Source organism: Syngnathus acus, chromosome 3 (genome assembly GCF_901709675.1).
Source record: "Syngnathus acus chromosome 3, fSynAcu1.2, whole genome shotgun sequence".
Classification (NCBI taxonomy): Eukaryota; Metazoa; Chordata; class Actinopteri; order Syngnathiformes; family Syngnathidae; genus Syngnathus; species Syngnathus acus.
The window spans coordinates 906,591-926,555 of NC_051089.1; the positions used below are offsets into that span (position 1 = coordinate 906,591).

Here is a 19,965-nt window from a genome sequence, read left to right on the forward strand (position 1 = left end):
CGTTGCAATTTTGGAGGGATTTGTGGTAGCCTTGATTCAACTCGTGCAACTTTTGAGGAATTGTGGGATTTTTTTCCCTTGCTTATTATTTATAAAGCACATTTCAAGGTAACCCGATGTTCCTCACATGATTTGTAATTATATATATATATATAACTGAGTAATTTGTGATTTTCTTATAGGATTTTTCAGGGATTTTATTTGAATCAGTGACAATTGTGAGGACTTTATGGTAGTACGTATGTGCATATTTAAAGGAATTTACAGGAGTCTGACTTGTGCAAGCTTAACTTTTGAGCAACTTCTGATGTATTTCCAGACTTATCTGAACCTGTGCACTATTTTTGTTGATGTTTTTAACAACCAATTGAACGCAACTTCAAGATGACCTCGATAACCCCCGGTGGAGGTTTTTCCATCTCCACTCCACTTTACTCATCATCCTCGTCACTTCCTTTCTCTTCTTTTTCATTGAAGACATTTGTTGATTCCCGACACACACACACACACACGCGCGCACGCACGCACGCCGCTGGCTCACCGCCGTACTTTCCCCACGACCTTTCCCACCGAGCAAGAAAATAAAACACACTTATTGCTGCGTTTTCGGACTCTTCCCTCTGGTTCTAGAAAATATAAATGTTTATGTGTATTTATATATTATATATTTCTATATATATATTTATATATGAGTATCTGTAACGACCGCTGGCTCTCCACCACTTGCCCTGTCGAGGCGGCGCACAAGAACGACGTCACGATTGAAACAAGAAAGAAATAACACGAGTCACGCGAGAGAAGACGCTTCATTGGCTCGCCGGCCGTCCTGCAGTGGCGCGCGCACGCACACACACACACACATAGAAAGAAAGAGCGGTGTGGGCGGCACCAGCACAGCTCAATGCCAACAAGCAGACCGACCCACAGAAGGGCGGCTGGCGCCGTTAGCTCCCCGCGCTGGTAGCCGAGATTCAATCACGTGACCCCCACGCTCGGACCGTCATCGCTCATTTTCGGTTCTGCCGACATGGAAAGCCATTTGAGCATTTATTACACACAAGTAGTTGACATCCATGTGCTACTTGTACTACTCGGTAAGCACGGCATGTTAACTAGTATACTATCATGTACTAGTAGTTGTCCCTACTCGTACTGTATGCTAAAGTCATCCTAAGAGCAAAATACTACATGGGTGCTTATCGAGAGTATAAAATAAATGCTGAAACAGATTTCCATGAGTATCCTGAAGAGAAAACATGCGTCCTACGCACGCACACACACACACACACACACACACACACACACACACACGAGTTACGGCGCTAACGTGTTTACATTTGATCGCGTCAGCTCTACCGGTATCTTTTTCCGTTTGCGTATGTTTTCATTCGTCTTGTTTTACGTATATGATGAGATTTTCCCTACTGGTCGAACAGGAGCCTCCGCCATGCCGATCGATCACAAGATGCGCGGTGCCGAGCGGTCGTTGGAGACCGTCTTGCGGAGTCGAACGCCCCTCCTGATGGTGGTCAGCATGTCGCCGGAGGAGCCCCCTGCCTCCTCCAGGGCGTCGGCGCCGAGCCCCGTGGCGGCGGCGGCGGGGTCATCCGGGAGGGTCGGGAAAGGGAACTGCCCCTCCCCCAGGGCGTGCGCGCCGGCCACCAGCTCGCCAATCTTCTCCACCAAGCTGTGGCGGTTGGCGGCGATCATCTTTTCCTCTTCGGAGCCGGAGCCCAGCCCCGCGGCTCCGCGTTGCTGGGCGTAGACCTCGAGAGCCGCCCCGGAGCCCCAGGCGGTGTTGGGGAGGCTAAGGCGTTTGGGCGACGCCTTCACGTAATCCAGCGCTCCCTGGGCGTCGTCCGCCACAAAGACGCACTCCTCGCTGCCCACTCGGACCGGAACCCCTCCGGCGGCCCCGGGAGAGTGGGAGTCTCCGGGAATGGTGGGCGTCTTGACAGGCACGATGGGGGGTCGGATGGGAATGGGGCCGGCGCTGGAGAGGGTGCGTCTCACGCCCGGTTTGGTGGACGGCGTTCTACGGATGGTGGCGGTGCCGGGAGTGCCGGAGCCAGCGCCCGCCCCGGGGGGTAAGACGTGACCCCCGGGTCCCAGGACCCCGCTGGGCAGTCCGGCCGTGCTGGCGGGCCGCTTGGTCTGGATCATGCGCCGGTAATTCTGCGCAATGTTGGAGTGGCGAGGGATGGTGGACGACTTGTCAAAGTCCGTCTGAGCGTCCGGGCCTTCGGCGTCGCCGTTCACCGAGTAGCCGTCGTAATCGGAACCTGACGCGTGGCCACAAAGAAACATTTCTCAGGCATCCTTTTTAGCATATTTGGGATCTCGTCTTGTTTCTTATTTGAACTTGTGCCACCGCTTTGGGGGATTTTCATCAGGTTCTTTTTTTTCTACGCAACTTTGGTGACGGTAATTCCAACAAAACACGGGCTGTACTTTTTGTGACATTTTCAACCAGGAGAGTTTTCGAACTTAAAATCTGTAGCTTAGCTTCATCGTTCTGAAAGATTCGTTTAGAACATTTTGAGGCCCACCCTGAGAGGGGATGGTGTCCTCGGAGCAGGAGGGGGTGGTGGTCTCGGTGCTGTATCCGCTGGAGTACTGCAGAGAGTCCCTGCTGCTCTTTTGCTGCTCCGTGCTCAGCCCTCGGGTCAGAACCATGGCCAGGTCGCTGGCGGCTGGAGACGCCTCGTCTCCGTACTGGGGAAGACATTTTTTCTTTGACATCTTCTGAATTGGAAACACTTTGTGGTTCTCATATGAGACATATTGGATCAGACCAGAACGCGGCAGAGGTTCTCAACGTTACCTTGGCAGCGGAGGACATTCGGGGCCTCTGGGCCTCGTCGGCGTGGGACGGGCCGGCGTAGCCTTGCGCACTGGGCGAGCCCTCGTTTTCCCGCAACCTATCCAGCGGCGGCTCCTTCCTCCTCTGGACCGTGCTGGCGGCGGCCACGGCGGCGGCCACGGGCTGCTCGTAGGAACCTGCTTTGGACCAGTCCTAAAGAGTTTGGAGCGTGGTTATTTGCAGACAGGAAGACGCACGGTTTGACCGGTCAGCTCGCTCGCTCGCTTCCCGCTTAGCTTTGTAACGTCCAGGCGGCGTGCTTTCGCACAAGCTGCTTTCCGCTTTGGCCAGAAGCCAACAATCGACTAACTTAAAGAGAAAGCCAAACGTGCACGTGAAAGCACCCTGAGGAAGCAAAATGAAGGTGTTAAAAAGAAAAAGAAAAGAAAGCCAATGGGGGGGGGTGGAGAAACCAAGGCGCAGATGAGCAGGCGATGGGGGACAAACCTTCCAGGTGGGAACCTTGCAGGATGTGGGAGAAGAGGAGCAGGAGCCGGAGGACCGGCTATAGGGTGAGGGCGCGGTGACAGGAAGTGAGGTGACAGAGTGAGGCCTGGGCGAGCCTGAGTGAGAGAGAGCGGGGCGGAAGGTAGCGAAGGACGAGCCAAACTGCGGGACGAGAGACAAGGTCACAGGATCATTGGTGGCGGAAGAAGGAGGGAGGTGAGAGGTGGGGACGTCGCCCTCTAGTGGCGGGCACTCGGTAGGACAAGCCAGGAGTGCCGTTCATGCAGCGCAATGAAGCAAAGTAGCGTCTACGTACTTTGTGTTGGCATGAGATGAGTTCAAGCCCATAAGCACATTCAAATTTAGTGTCTGGGTTCTTTTTCAGAACATACACTCAAATGCAATTTATTTGATGATACCATACAATTCCAAGCAAAATGGATAGAAGGACAGAATATACCGGCAATGGGTGCGCGCAGCTCGGGAGATCATGTCGTGTCATTTTGTGTATTTTTAGTCCGCCTGTGAGGACTCACCGTGGTGGGCGAGTTGCATTCGCTGACCGACTGGCACGTTTCGGAGGCCTCCGATGACGCCGAGCTGGACGACTTCTGCGGCGGGCGCATCAAAAAAGAACAATTGAAAACAACAACGGTGTTTATGTCAAGTCTCACTATTTTGCAGTAGAGGGGGCTGGAAATGGAATCATGAAGCTTCGAGGTCCCCACCTGACTGGTGATGTCGGAGGGCATGGGCGAGGGCGGCTTGGAGTAAATGTTGGCGTCCTGAGAAACGAAGCCCGAGTCGTGGGACGAGACGCTGCTGAGGCGGTGGGCGGCGATGCCCCCCGCCGCTCCCCCGGCATGGCACGGCAGGCTGCTGCGGTAGCGATACGAGGACGCGGAAGAGGAGGTGGGTGAGTGGGGCAGCGAGCCCCCGCCGCCACCCGGGCCACCCCCGCCTCCACCGGACGAGCGGGAGGCGCTACTGTGGCCACTGTTGACACTGCTGTGTGCGCGCATGTGTGTGTGTGTGAGTGGGATGGTGATTTTGATGATTGGCAAGTGTGTGTGTGTGTGTGTGTGTGTGTGGAGGAAGGTTAGTCGCCGTTTAAGAAGCACGAGCCAGAAAGAGGGCAACAATACACACAAAGCACACAAAGAGAGAGACACACACACACAAGTGATGGAGAGAGAGGAAAGTTGTGTGCGCCAGTGTTTGTGTTTGATCGAGCGTGGGAGGGGGGAGGAAGCGGGGAGAAAACGGGGGAGAGAATCAGATCAGGAGCATCAAGGTAACACGCACACACACACTTAAGCTCACACTGGTCAACTTGACACGTATAAGGATGCGCAAAGTGACACCCTAAGAAAGTCAGATACACACTGACATGCATTGGCACAAACAATAATGCATTTGGACACACATTCAAGTGGAACGACTGACACTTAAGCATACATGATGAGTCTGACGTAACACACATGGCACACACGCTTGGTCGCACAGCGCCTCTTTCAACAAATCAGGATTTTGAACCACGACACGGCTGCCTCCCTCAGCAATGTCAAGTCAAAGCAAAACGCAACAAGAACCATGAAAGCCTTCCGTGTACCTGCACATGCTGCTTTTGCGGGAGCTGGAGCTGCTGGGCGAAGAGGGCGGAGTCTGATAGGACCAGCTGTAGTCGGAACCCTTGAGGTCCTTGATCACCTGAGGACACGCATGCGTTCAGGGCTCTCCAGCAGTGTGTGCGTGTGTGTGTGCGCGTGCGTGTGTGAGACCTGTTCACTGGCAGGCGGCAGCTTGTGTGGGTCTGTGGTGAGCACAGTGAGGTCGTCAATGATGGCCTGCAGGTGTGTGATCTCCCCCAACATGGCAATCTCGCCATTCTAACAACAAAAACACATGAACGACGTCACACAACCACCGGCAAGGCATCCCGCGCGCACACAAGTGCAGACCATTCATTTGAGCAGGGGTGCGTAGACTTTTGCTATCCATTGTTCAGTGTCCCCTTCATGCACACACCTTTATCCGTGTTTTCTTTTTGTCACACAAAGATAGACAGGCACGTAGCGCCATCTACACACACACGAAAAGGCATCACTGACCACAACTGGCTGCAAGAATGCGCTGAAGGTGCAAAATCGTCCCCGTTCCTCCACCAGGGCCCGCCGCACCGCCTGCTTCTCCATCTCCTCCATCAGCAGACACATGTCAGTCACGTCCTGCATGGCGCTGTCTAGCTGAGGCTGCAGGTCACCGCGCCCTGACAAACACAATTGCACAGATGGGCACCATTCTGACAAAAGTAGAAGCTTGTCGCCAGCAGCAGAACCTCCAAAATCAAAATGCTTCTGCAGGGATTGTCCCTTCTATCAATTTGGAAGCATGCAGAACTTCATCACCAGCAGCTAAATGTAAGCACGTCGGAGGTTGCGCATCAGAATGAAGCGGCGAGCCAGCACACGCACGCACGCACGCACGCAGACGCTCTGTCGAGCCCCAACCGGCCCAAAAGCAAAACTGCTCTACATGCTGAGTGAGTAAAAATGGAGACAAGTTGTTACAAGACGGGCGAGATGCATGCAAAATGGGAAGCCGAGACACTTACTGGAAATACATCAAGTCAGATTGTGCCTATGTGTCGTTAAAGGACATGGAAAAAGATCATAAGAGGGCCACACACTTACCCTGGATCTCTATTAGAGGCCAGCCAGAAGGGTGTGAGTGTGTTTGGGGGTCGGCAAAGTGGGAGAGAGAGAGTGAGCACAAAGTCTCATTAAGTGTTAGTCAGCCAACATTACAAGTGAGAGAAAAACTGAGGAATAAAAGCATAAACAGCAACTTTTGAATTGTAAAGGTGACGTATTTTCGTATTTGGCTGGTTTTGTGTTCTGTCTGGCAACCCACAGAAGAAAACAAAATAGCGCTGCGGAGACGCACCACCTCTGATGGCCACTAGATGTCGCCATCTGGCTATATCTTCCACTCAAGACGTCACTGAGAACATCCCCGATGACTCACTGAGCGTTTTAATTGAAGAAAAAAAGACGTTCGCGCTCTTTCACTCATTCGTGACCATTAATGTGAAAATAAAAAAGTTTTGTCCACATTTCCTATCATCCTGTTTGTTTATAATTCAACATCATACTTGCCATCTTTATATAAGTACTTTATATATCACCAAGCACATTTGTTTATTTCCCATAAACATTCCAATTCATCCAAATCCAATTCATTCTTGACAATTATTCAAGGCACTAATTCATGAAAGAAAGAAATCCCTTTTGAACTAATTCATGAAAGAAAGAAGTGAAATTCCCAAGTGACACGACCACGCTGCACTTGGCGCGAGCGACATCGTCTGTCTTGACGATTAGCAATCTCTACCATTCCCCTCGTGCAATCTCAATCTCACCTTTGCGAGCTTTCTTCTGGAGCTTCATGGTGTCCGACGACTTCTTCTTGATCTCGTGTCGCGACCGCTTGTACTCTGGCGAAGCCAATGTATGAATCGCATTCAATGAAGTTGAGAAGATTCAGAAATAGCAAGAAATAGGACAATTAATTGATGGTCAACAACTAACGACTCCCAGCATGCGTGTCCAAGGTCGCTGCGGCTTTTGGCACTTGGAAAACGTGATTGACTTTGTGCACGGTACCTTTGGCGTGGTCCTTGTCCAACTGGTTGGCTGTCTTCTTCCAGTCCTCAATCTTGTCCTGCAGAGGCATGATGAGGCTCTCCATCAACGCACTGTCGGGAAAACAAAACGTATCCACTTTGGTCATCCGCAATATTGGTCAAAGTGCTCAGGACTTGTAGTAGCAGTTCTCAGTACTGGTTATCTGAGCAGTACTGCTCAGTAGTAGAAAAGTGTGTTTGCGTTTAGGCGGGACAGGAAGTAGTCGAGCGGCTAACCAGCGGCTAAGGAGCTAACTCGTGGGCAGAGCTTACTTGGTGAACTGTCGGAGTTTAGCCTCGATGCTGCGATGCCTCATGCACATCCTGGTCAGAGCTGAGCCGATGTCTCTGGTGGCCCCTGGAGAAGGGAAGACCATCACATCACAGACAAGTACACAATTGTACTCACTAGTAATTAGTTACGGTGCTGGTAGCAGTAGTAGAAGGCGTTCAGAAAGACACTATATTAACAGGCATGATGAAACCAAAACCGAGCCATTTTTACCACAGATGTCAATTACCGTATTGGCCCGAATATAAGACGACCCTGATTGTAAGACAACCCCCCTCTTTTTCAAGACTCGAGTTTGAAAAAAGATTTTTTGAACACCAAATTGAATTTTTATACAGAAAAGAATTACAGTACATTTGAAACAAATGATTATAACAATATATTCGAGAGAAAAAGCATGTTATTTTGCCTCATTCAAATCATGCAAAAACTGTCTGTCACTTCTTAATATCTGATTATTTAAATATGTACACTAAAGTGCAATCACATTTGTAAATGAATGGCTTGTGGTTTTTGAAATAAACCTACTGTTTCTCCATTTTCTGTTATGTCTTCTCTTATTTTCTTCTCTTTTCTTTCTTACCGCTATTTTGTTTTTTTTCTTCTTCGTGCTACCGCTATTTTTATTTTTATTCTTTGTGACAGCGGCTAACCTGCTAACATAAACACGGGTATCTATTTCTGGAGGCGGTGTGGAAAAAGTCAACCGGTTGGCCTTGAGTGATGTCCTGCGAGTGCGTGTGATTCCCAAACAAGGTGCTGCGAGTCCAGAAAAAGACCCTGACAGGCCCGAGTCAGCACTAATGTTGCTGCTAATGTACACAGTGGAAAAAGTTGGGACTCAAGTGGGATTCCCTTGCCGGGAGCCCAAAGTCGGGTCGGAGGTTTGGGCGAGACGATGCAGTGCGCATTCATTGGGTACTTTTGACACCAATATTTGCCAATGTTCAAACTTGACACGTCTTAAAACGGACGTGTGGGAGATATATGTATTCTCCGGCAGGGGTGCGTTTTTCGGGACAACGCCGACACTCCTCTAATAAAGAGGGTCCTATTTTCAAAAACCCAAATCTGGTCACCCTATTTTAGACGGACAAGATGGGCGAGAGCCTCCTCTGACCCTCTCATTGATGCTCTGTCTCAGTTATTGCATGTACACACAGCGTTGTTGGGATCTCCAGAAAAGCGCTCCATTCATAATTAACAAATTCCTCCCCTGCGCCTCCCGATCTGCCCGGCAACCGTTCAATAAAGAAGAGCTGCCACCACACACACATGAACACGCATAAGCATGCCAGTCAGGCCTGAGCAAGTATTTGGAATGGAACTAAACGTATAATGATTAATGATGATGTAAGCATCAGAAAGAGAGGAGTGGTGAAGAGAAAAAGAAAACTGGAGAAACGAAGGAGAAGCGGAAACCAGGCAGGAGGAAACGAGAAGGCTCGTCTCACGCATTTTAATGAGCTCGGGGGGGGGAACAAACTAAACAACAACAGCACTGCAGCTCCTGCGTGTTGCATACGTTTGATCTGGCTCTGGTTTATGATGGTCCTCTTCCTGTTTGGCTCCCATTAACATGCCTTTCAAAGTCAGCGGGAGATCAACAACAAGATGAGGAGATGCACACACACACACACACACACACGCCTCACATCTGGAATGCAGTGTGTGTGTGTGTGTACTATATTATCGCGTTCTAATCGCCTTTGATGATCAGAGAGCGAGTGTAATTGAGTTGTAATGTAGATTCCAAATGTTTTTCAAGCACCAAAGCACAGCAGATCACGTTTTAAAAATGCTCTTTGGAGATAATGTGACCACCATCTCGGGGCAACCAAGGAAGTTGAAAGTACGTCAAAGAAAGTTAAGGTGATTCGTTTAGACAAAAGGTGCGCTTTGACGCAATTTGGAGGCATCCGCAGGCAATTGGAAATTCTTGTCGGTCAATTGCTTATGCGTGGATATTCATATCACTGCTGATAGAGAAATATTGACAACCTATCTTGAGTTTTGTCAAGCCCTGGCCCAAGACGTCTAAATTGGGCTTTTCGGGAATTGATCTTCCACCTCGTGACAGGTCATCTAAAATCAAGTTAAACATTCCACAAAGATTTGTGTTGCTTCTATAACAATAAAATTCCACAGGATTTTTTATTTTATTTTTTTCATTCATTCATTCATTATTTTAATATTTATCGTAAAAAAAAACCTTGGTCTTATTTCATATTGTCATTTAATCCTTATTTAACTTTAATCACATTCATATTTTGCTCCTATGGTACTATTAATAGCTATTTAATTGTGATACATTTAGATTAGTTTGCGATATCTCTGACGACTAATTCGTTTTGGTTTGTCGCAGTAGCAATTTTGGATGTAGGTCATTTTTATTTCGGGTTCGACGTAATTTCTTTCCACGAGGAAATGAGGAAACGTCAGAGTAAGTAAGGCCTCTGTTGCCATGGTTACACTTGTGCGTAACACTTCCATCCCACATGGTGACACAGCAGCAGCAGCAGCAGCAGCAGCAAGCAGGAGACAAAAGAAGCAGGCTGCTAAGCAGGAGCTAGCCGTGCTAACCCAACCCTAGCCACGCTAACGAGGCCGGCGAGAATTATTCATAAGGCCCACATCCCAGACGGTTGCTGCCTCCGCAGACGCAAACATCCTCAACAGACTCACGGGGGGGGACTGACGGACGGACGGACGGACGGACGGACCACTCGTTACTACCTCCACCGAGCACGAGATAGCGACAGCCAAGACGTATGTCCTTGTTTGATGACACGCAAAGTCCACTCCACATTTCTAATAGCCGATAAATATAAAGGACATTTTTTGCAGGCTGGGGTTGCTTTGACCTTGACCTGGACGTGTTATTCAGTGGTTGTGTTCCCATCTGACTCATAATGTAATTGTCATTCTCAGGTCATGATTTTAGAGCAATGCATCATTATTGCTATGACTATTGCGGCACAAAACCCTTTGCAAGTGTCCTCTCGCTCTCTCTCTCTCTCACGCACGCACACACACCACACACTGACTTTAGTGTGAGGGGTCATGGTGCGGCCACTTCCTGTCACATTGCATTTCTCCAGCCAAGCAGCTATTGCCATAGCAACAAGAAAACCCACTCCCCAAAAGAACAACCCAGCATTTTCTCGCAAGTGCCGACAGAACGCAAAAGGCCAAGCAATCAAATTGTTATTTATTTAGCCTCTCTTCGATGCAAAGTGTGCTCAGCTAGCGCAACGACATTAGCATTGGTGGCTCACAGGACGATCTTTGCAGTAATTCAGATCATTGTGATCATTTTGGTAATTGCGCAAACTTTTGTCAGTCATCTTGTGCCAATTGCAAACCATGCGTGCAATATGTGAATACGTCGACGCATCTGTATGAAGTGAAAATATTTGATTCTACTCATGGGTATTTGCTTTTTTGCCCCGACAGACACCGACCGGGCTCTACCTCTGCAGGTAGAAAACTCCCACCTCATCGTGAGCTCCATCGTATGGCGGCTCCGCACCTCGGTTGCCATGGGAACTTACGACTGGTCTTGAAAGATTCATCAGCTGTACTATTCAGACACCCGGGGGCCGTTTTGAATGGTGGGCAAAAATGCATCGTCTGACTCTGCACGCATACACTTGACATCTCACGCTCTGCTAACATCACATGCGCAGAGATGGCACGGCAACACGCGAAACGCATCTGCATGGAGCTGTCACGTGACAGGCGAGAAGGAAACACACATGATCAAACAGAAACGCACATACCAAGAGCGAGAGCAATGCTTCATCATCAAGAATGGCACGTTGCCATGACAACTGCAATAATGACGACGTCGTCATCACCATCCGGGCAGGCCGAGCAGCAGCCAGCGCTGAGTCACACACTGCGGTGTTCTAAATATAGAATTGTGGGTAACGTAGTCTGGGCCCGACACGACGTAGCCGCCGCTAACCGATGCTTTGCGTGACAAGAGAAAAGTTGGACTCCGAGAACCTGATTTTGAAGGCCGGCCCGGCCGGCCAACGGCACTTGTCGGGCTCAAAGGTCAAATCAGTGCACGTCCTGACGCTTCTCTTTACGTATCGCGGCCAGAATAAGAATTGAGTTTCATTTTGGTGCCATCATGTGAACAGACTCCTTTTTTCGGGTTCGCTCTCTATTTGCGTTGATCAGCGCGCACGGGCATCGGCAGTCACGCAGCCTCTGGTCGCATTGAACACAAGTTGGCGTCGGAGAAGAACAACTCGCTGAGCTTTCCGCTTCCCATGCTCACCAAAGCCCCTTCACTGTGTGCTCTCGTTTGTGTGCGTATGTGTGTGTGTGTGTGTGTGTGTGTGTAACAGAGCACGTCTTGTTTGGTTGAGCCGCAGGACAATGCTGGATTGTGACATGAGGAAATGTCCTTCCAGAGATGCCAGCTACTAAGTGACTAGACTACCGTATTAGGGGGCGGGGGATCATTGGGAAGGGACGTGCCATTTTTAATTATTCAACTTTTTTTAATGTTAAATAATAAAAACATCCTTTTAAAAGATGCCCTCCCCTAGTGGACGGACAACCAATGCCTCCCCCACATAAAAAAAAAAAAAAAACTAGGTGGCAAGACCTCACTTCAAATTCACAAGCAAACGTTAATCTGAAATTCTTTGCTGAACCCATTTCATTTTCTTGAACCTATTAATCATCAATACTAAAATAATACAATATAACTTGAAATCATTATTAATGGATATTATAATGAAACAAATAAGGAACGTGAATGACAAATGCTAACTAAATAAAATAGTTAAATACATTTATAAATATCGAAGTAAAGATTGCATTGCACTCAAAATACTAATCATTAGAAGAAAATGGGAGCAACAATCAATAAAAAAATATCAATGATAATAGAAAAATAGTTTAAATGTAAAAATGATATCTTTTTAGATAATAATAATAATAATAATAATAAAACTGCATTAATTGAACTCGAAATGAAATTGCGGCGTCCATCTGAATGCCCTTTGCTGACCAAAACAGCAGCACCAGTGGTAGCACAGTCTCTCATACAAGGTTATACATGATTCAAATGAAACTTAAAAGAATCAAAACAATCAAATAAATCAAATTCAATCCAAATAAAAACTATTTAAAAACATTCATAACAAATATTCCAGCGACGTGATTCTCAATGCCCACAAAGACGTCATCCCTGAGCCCTTTGCTAACCAAAACAGCAGCATCCACAGAAACAACCAGTTGTCGGTCATGTTGCGTGTGCGCGCACGCGTTTGTGTTCACACACTGGCGTCCAAACAGCTGACTCCAACAACGGAGGGAGGATCTTAAGTCTTTCCTGCTCTGCTCTCAGCAACAAGGCTATTTTTTTCCTCACTTCACTTGTTGCCTGGCAACCGCACTGGCACACGTGACCTAGCCCGCGTGTGATTGGCCCCGGCCGTCATGTCGCAAGTGTATGCGTGTGAACGTTGTACTACATTCACACCATTCACACCAACCATCACCGAGCAGGACACTTTTTTTTTTTTGCTTGTTCAGACTTTACTTAACTGCAATGGGTAAATTGACCTAACCGATTAGTCCGAAAGCTCAATATGGAATGATCTGAAGACGGGAACGAAGCATTAGCAATGAAGCAACATTTTGTGACAATAAACCCAAAATAACTTCTCCATTTCAACGTGCTAAAATGTAACAAGCGAAAAATGCACAAACAGCAAGTTGCATTATGCAACAAGTGCAAGATGGACCAAGCAGCAACTAATGAAAAGACAAAGAGCTGATTGTTTTTATCTTGAAATTCGTTTAAACTTCAGACGTTTATTATGCTCAAGTAACAGCACTTGATGGTTTCGAATGAGCGTGATAATGTTGCAAATCTCTATCAGCCGTCAGCTATGAAACCAACTAAACTCCATGTCGGACGGCTTACGATAAAATTGCCATAGAGGAAACAATTCAAGGGAGAAAAGCAAAACCAAGTCAATGCTACACAAAAATATGCACCCGGAAATTCTGGCTCCTTTTCGGGTTCCTACCTCTCGTGTTGGTCGCCATGTCCGCTACCTTCTGGAAAGCATCCAGGAAGGCCACCGCCGCCAAAACCGTAGTTCTACAAAAAGACGTCACCACACAAATGCAAAATTTGGACAGTCACGATTTCATTAACGTGACCGGAGTAGTCAACTCACCTGAGCTGTGAATGAAGCTTGGTAGCCTTTGCGCTAAAGTCCTCCCACACTGGATAGGAGCACTGGTAACACACACACAAACGGTGACACACATTAATATAATGCATGACACAGTTGTTTGGAAAAATATATTGAGTCAAAATGTTTTGTTTTGTCATTGTAGACACACCTCCCATGTGAAGCCTTCAAATCCCATAATAGCCTCCTTCAATTCCCATCTCACACACACACACACACACACACACACACACACAGACACGCAACCGCATCGAAGCATTGCAAATGAAATTCCACCCGCCACCCTCTGCTGCTGTCTATCCCCCCCCCCCAAGCTGCATCCTAGATTATATTACACTTGATCCACGCTGACCTCCGAACCCCAATAAAACGCCTGCAAATTGACTGCGTGCGTGTGCACGCGCGTGCGTATCAGATGGTGTCATCAACCTGGCAAGACCTCAAAATTAGGAAAAGAACAAACGGGGAATGTGAACAAAGGCGATGGGAAAGAGTGGGGGGCGGGGCTATCATTAGGGATGACAGCAAAAGACTAATCTGGTCCGTTTGATGTGGCATCATTTGGGTTGGAATTGTTGCGGGGTATATTTGCGTCATTGAAGACTCGAAATGTGTGTTTTCCCAAAACAGCCACACTTTAGCCCATGAAGGGTTTGAACGCCCACCCACCCACCCACACAATAGGTTTCATCAGCCATACTTTTCTCTGTAAAATGTGTTTTACGAGCACACTTAAAGATGTCATCTTCCTCCTCGTCCTCCTTATCTTCAGCTCGTTAAAATGTTTGGCTCATTAAGGACAGGGGATGCTGGGAGGCAGCCAAGATGGCCTCTTCTTCCCCCCCCCCCAGGCTGCCTTTGTGAGGCCTGTCAAAGCTTTTCTCGTCACACGGGGGCTCAATATTCCTCTTGTTTGTCTCCACCAGCAAACAAATTCGGGAACAATGTCTGTTAGCTTAGCATGATAGCTTAAATTCAAAACCGTTTACGAATTCTGCAGAAATATTGAAGCAACAATACGTGAATGCTAATGCTAACAAGGAGAGTCACGGTTGGTACATTACAGCAGGTGAGACACGCTATTTATTTCTGGACTTTGATTAACTTCAAAGTCAACTTGCTAAATGCTAACACATAATGGGGAAAGCTATAGACAGGCTAACTAATAGCTAGTTCATTTAGTGTCAAATTAGTACATCATGATGCGTCGGTGTAAAGCCATGCAAGAATCAAATGAACAGATGACGGTCGGTCTCTCCTCCCCGTGTGACTGCAAAACACAGTTCTAGTCGAAATATTCGATGAAAAAGGATCATCCATTTGATCAAACATAAAAGCTGTGAAATGAGTTTCTTTTCAAACATGTGAATTGCTGCGATTAGACCACGAAAAAAAAACGGGGCTAATCCCTCCATTCCTCTCCATGTCTCTCGGTGGCTCTTTTCTGGATTTCCTCTGTTTGGCTTGCCGGCCGCCGGCCAAACAAAAGAGACAAAAGAGATGTTAAGCTCCTCGTCCGCAGCGAGACGCCGGCGGCCCGACCCGCGCCGGGTCCGACATACGGCACGGAGAGCAAAGATTCAAGGTCAACTTGCAACAAAAAGTCGCAAAATGGAAGAACAGCCAATCACGTGGAATGGACCGAAAAAAAAAAAATGGACAATGTGTTCTTCAAGATGGTTTCCCTAGCTAAGCGTCCAAAAGAGAGGCGCTAAGTTTCTTTAGCCAACAGAAGTTGAATAAGGTCAAAGGTCTGATGGGGTTCTAGTCGCCACTTGAGCGCAAGATGATGTCACTCGTGTTCTTCCATATTCAATTGGTACGATTTGTGACTTGGGAGATATTTGACCTGATTCTGGTCAGCACTCCACCTGAATGTGGTCAGCACTCGACCAGTTCGACTTTGCGAAATCAAAGCAAGAAAATGGTTGAATTTCAGTTTTGGAGGCAAAATGTTGAGATGGGTTCTGGGTTGAGCGCAATCAGTCACTTGTCAAGCCATCTCTCGATCCACATTGCTCTGATTTTCCGCTTTCATCGAGACAGCGCTTTCTCTTCGAGCCCTTTTTTTTTTTATGGTCACACAGGCACTCACAGTAAGAGACAGTGAGAAGAAACAGGCCCGTCCTTCATGTCCCCAAACGAAATGATCCAGCAGAATACTGCCTCCATTTTGCTCCGCCTTTTGTGTGGTGAAATCAGACATTGGCTGAATCGCTTGTGTTCTTTTTTGCCTGGCTTGATGGCACCGAGCGTCCGTATTGTTGCTTTAGTGCAGCTGCACTGAGCGGCCATGCATCCGGATGACCATGAAGGTCAGGCACCAACATGTCAACAGATTCAGAAGATGATTTTTGCCCGTCCAAGCAAAACTAGTGATTTTCATGATGGCATAGGCTAAACAATCTGTGTGGCCGATCCCTAATTCTAGTCATGCACTTGCTTTTTTGGAGTCTGAGCTCCGTCCTGCCACCCCGCCGCCCCCGCCCTCGTCATCACGGGACAATAAAAGAATTGACACATCCTGCAGGTTGGCTTTGGATGCTTGATCTAGCTGCATTATTGTCGATTGGGAGGGAATGCCATTTCATTTGACAAATACAGAAGAGCTCTTGAATAAGATCCATGGAAATCACTTATTTATTCTTCCATGGCATTGGCCCACTGACCGTGACCCCGTGAGTAGGTAGGTGTATGTGTGTGCGTGCAGATATAGCCCAGCCAGGGTTACATTGTGGCATTCTAAACACACATAGGAGATATACACACACACACATATATATATATATATATATATACGTATATATATATATACGTATATACTAAATAAAAAAAAATAGCAGGCACAAAAAGAAGCAAACTACTTTGCATGTTTGCCACACACACACACACACACACACACACCCTATCTGGGTGGAGTGTGTGTGCCGACGGCAAAGAGGAAGGGAGGATTGCGATGAGGAAGTAAAAGCGCAGGCATGTTTTGAAGACACTTCGGACATCCAAGCTGCTGACGTGACAATGTGTACTTGGATGAGTGGGGCGGGGGGGGATTGGGGGTCAACACGCTCATTAACATGCGAAAATAAATCTGTTTCACAGTCAAAGTGGGGTCAAGGAAGCTGTGATAATTGCATGCACCACCTACGCAAGGTTGCAATTTGGATTCAAACATTATTTCTAATATTTATTGTTCTTCAATGTATACTTTCATTTCAATTTCAGAAGTTAATTTGATATAAAAACAATTATTTCATTTTCAATTTTTATTTCATTTGGATGTCAATGTCAGTCACAGGCCAAAGTTTATTTAGGAACTAACATGAAGTAAAAGTACTCAACCTAATTTGTGAGCTATCTGGGTTTTGACAATGATTCAATAAAAATGAAACGCCCCTCAATTCAAGGTGAGCCTGATGTTTAGCGTGCCCAACGAGGTGCAGCGATGGAGATGCTGTGTCACAGGTGTCCATGTTGCCAGGCAACCAGGCCACCAATGACTGCGCCAGTCTCAAAATGGGCGCAGCAGGAGGATGAGGAGGCAGCTTTCACCTTCACTGCCAGTCGGCGGGACTCGCGTGACGCTTAACGGTCAAAAGTGTCACCGTGACGACCAGCTCTCGTGCATCCAGAGAGGGCGTTTTGGATTTTTTGTATGGAATATATTGGAAGTTACATCCTAAGAAACTGGAAGGAGGTCGCAGTTCATGTTTCTGGAACAAAATGAACACACTGGCTAGGACCTGCTGTTAGCCACGGCTCACGCCCGGAGCCTCACACGCCGAGGCGACTGCGGCTCCTGATGTCACTCACTAAGCCGCGCCCCCTCAAAGGCAATTTTTGACATTTTCCAAACTAGTTTTATTTCTTGTTCCATTCTGATACAATGTTTCTGCATGATTGGTGCGAAATAAAACTCATCGGTCAAGGTGGCGCTGTCGTTATGGATCAAATTGGACAAGATCAGCAATGAATGTTGATGATTTTTGCAAATGTCTGTCATCGGTGTGGCATCACCTCCATCCTGTTCTCGTTGTGTGTGCGTGTGTGCCGTTGCCGCTAGTTCATGGCTGACCTTTACAAGCATCTGTTTCCTTTTTTCAGGGGGAGCGTGGCAAAGTTGTTTTGGACAACCAAGGGGCTCCTTGCTTCGTTCGGACTCGATTCCTGACTTGCTCAATGGCTCAAGTTGACCGGCTTGATTTTGGGGAGTTAACATTTTGGACTTCTGACAACGCTGACTGATGTAGCTTGCTAGCTGTCAGGTTAAGCGCTATGATGTAAATGAGCACATCGATTCACAGTCACATTTGCAGCACACCAAAGACGGATTGCTATACAAGCCATTCAAAAGTGACTTCAACGGCAAATGTCTCCGTGAAATCTCCAAGTAGAGTTCAGAGGGCATCGGGTGCATGCGAAGATGCGCTCGCAGCGGCGCTCACTTTGACACGGATCCAGTGCGAGCATGCTAGCGAGCAAAAATCACGTATCACCTTTCACTACTTGGAGAAAAATTCCTTTCATTGGATCAGTGAACACCTACAGTAAGTACTTGAGTGCTTTTGGCGAAACACAAGGCGCATAATGGACCCACTGCCAGGCCACGTCAGGACAAACAGAGACAAACAACAAAACATTGATGAGATGCAAACCCAGAACTCCAGAACTGCGAGACAGCTGCGGTCAACACGAGACCGTTCATGTCCTCGTTCGGGTCAGGACCAAGAGTTCAGCCCAGTTTGACTGACAATCACAAAGCCAGAGGCAGCTTTTACTCGAGTCGGTCATAATATTAGGTACACCTACGCCCCTAAGCCGATACAAAAAATGGTTTGTATCTGTCACGATAGGCTATCAATGTGGTGTGCTTTTTGGATTGTCATGTTGTTGCCCTTATCTGCGTGGGAGAGGACCAAATTATTAGCAAGAGCAGTCTCTCAACCACAATAATATACGTATTGTGAAATGCAGACCGTAAGCAAACGTCATCTTAAAAAAAAAAAAATCCCGATAAGATGAATTGATCATTCGCACGCACGCGCGCAGACACACAAAGAGGATGCAGAGGAATGACACACTCGCAGCCTCTCAGCGCTACCAGCAGACAGGGGGGGGGGGGGGGGGGGGGGGCGTCTGACTGACGGCTGGGGGGGCTTCTACTGATGTCGTGCACCCATGACAGGAAATCAATAAGGTTGCGAGATGAATGAATGAATGAATGAATGAATGAATGAATGAATGAATGAATGAACCAATAAGGAGCCGTCTTTCTTGCATTACGTGATGATGCACATTAAAAAAGGACGTCCGATAATGGATGCAGGAAGGCGGGGGGGGGGGGGGGCACGGACAGACGTGCGCAGCATGGATGGATGGATGAGGAAAAGGATGGAGGAAGGATCCACAAAAACGGTCATCTCATAACACATACATAAAAAAAAAAAGCTATCATTTGGAGCTTGGATTCAGCTCAAGGTTCTCCCCGGGGATGAGGAAGGAAGGGGGGGGGGGGGCGAAGGCGGTACATGTGTCGTTATTAAGCAAAGCACGGAACACACACGCACGCACACTCACACACTTAGTATTTACCTTCATGTCGTTGACAATGGCTTGGAAAAGACCCCCAAGGGCCCCGCATTCCTTCTCCACAGCCTCCATGTTGGCCAAGTCCACCATTCACACACACGCACGCGCGCGCGCCCCGACAGCGCGCGACCAAATATATGAAAATATAAAAACAGGGGGGAAAAAAAAGATATTTCCAAGGAGATCTTCGCTCCGGCTTTCTCCGTCGAGGAGCGACACACGCAGGGAAAGAAGATGAGGAAGAAGACCGACGTGACGACGAAAGATGCGCTCGCTCGCTCGCTCGCTCTCTCTCTCTCTCTCGCTCTCTTTCTATCTAACGCTTGCTCTCTCTCGCTGTCTCTTTCTCTCGCTCTCTCGTTCTCTCTTGCTCTTTCTCTGTCTCTCGGCGTTCACACGGTACCTGGACGCGCACGCGTATTGGCGCAATGTGGATTCGTGGAAACCCAACCGGCCGCGCGCGCGCGCGGCAGACAGATAGCGATGGAAAAGCGGCGTGCGCGTGACCATGCGCGTGAGCCTATGTGCAGACGCGGGATGCAATTGGTCGCGGGGGGGGGGGGGGGGGTCTCCGGCAACACTAACTGTGAAACACACGCAGGCAGAATTTGCCTTTGGTGAAATCTCAGATGATGACCTCTGAATTTTAGGACTGTTGCTTTGAGGAAGTGAGAGAAATTAAGCAAGATCCATCCATCCATCCATCCATCCATCCATCCATCCATCCATCCATCCATCCATCCATCCATCCATCCATCCATCCATCCATCCATCCATCCATCGAGTGAAGGAGCAGCAGGAATTTCTGGCAAGATTTGTCTGGTTAGCGCACATGACAACAATCGCCCGTCTTTGTCGT

The 19,965-nt window shown here is 47.8% G+C and overlaps 1 protein-coding gene across 6 annotated transcripts; it reads right to left on the reverse strand.

The window, feature by feature from the left end:
* Nucleotides 1-592: 592 nt before the first annotated feature.
* Nucleotides 593-19,619, reverse strand: mtss1lb (MTSS I-BAR domain containing 2b). 6 transcript variants are annotated; one of them, XM_037246968.1, is made up of 16 exons: nucleotides 19,110-19,619; nucleotides 13,500-13,561; nucleotides 13,347-13,420; nucleotides 7,269-7,353; nucleotides 6,976-7,067; nucleotides 6,732-6,806; nucleotides 6,004-6,012; nucleotides 5,422-5,579; nucleotides 5,092-5,199; nucleotides 4,923-5,020; nucleotides 4,039-4,318; nucleotides 3,847-3,921; nucleotides 3,311-3,472; nucleotides 2,825-3,016; nucleotides 2,550-2,715; nucleotides 593-2,282 (listed from the first exon to the last, which is right to left on the reverse strand). In XM_037246968.1, exons 1-16 carry the CDS (start codon nucleotides 19,194-19,196, stop codon nucleotides 1,459-1,461), a joined length of 2,547 nt encoding a protein of 848 aa, XP_037102863.1. In that variant the 5' UTR covers nucleotides 19,197-19,619; the 3' UTR covers nucleotides 593-1,458. The 6 variants fall into 6 exon arrangements, with proteins under 6 accessions (XP_037102863.1, XP_037102865.1, XP_037102866.1 ...); XM_037246970.1 differs by having other exon boundaries at nucleotides 4,039-4,189; nucleotides 19,110-19,618; XM_037246971.1 differs by lacking the exon at nucleotides 6,004-6,012 and having other exon boundaries at nucleotides 4,039-4,189.
* Between the last annotated feature and the right edge of the window lie 346 nt (nucleotides 19,620-19,965).

Bases quoted from the DNA above. Each gene is read 5' to 3' on its own strand.
- mtss1lb (XM_037246968.1), bottom strand. From the start codon at position 19,196: ATGGTGGACTTGGCCAACATGGAGGCTGTGGAGAAGGAATGCGGGGCC. The intron at 13,421-13,499 runs GTGAGTTGACTA...GTCTTTTTGTAG, and splicing joins AAGCTTCATTCACAGCTCAG to AACTACGGTTTTGGCGGCGG. The intron at 3,922-4,038 runs GTGGGGACCTCG...CGCCCGCCGCAG, and splicing joins CCTCCGACATCACCAGTCAG to AAGTCGTCCAGCTCGGCGTC.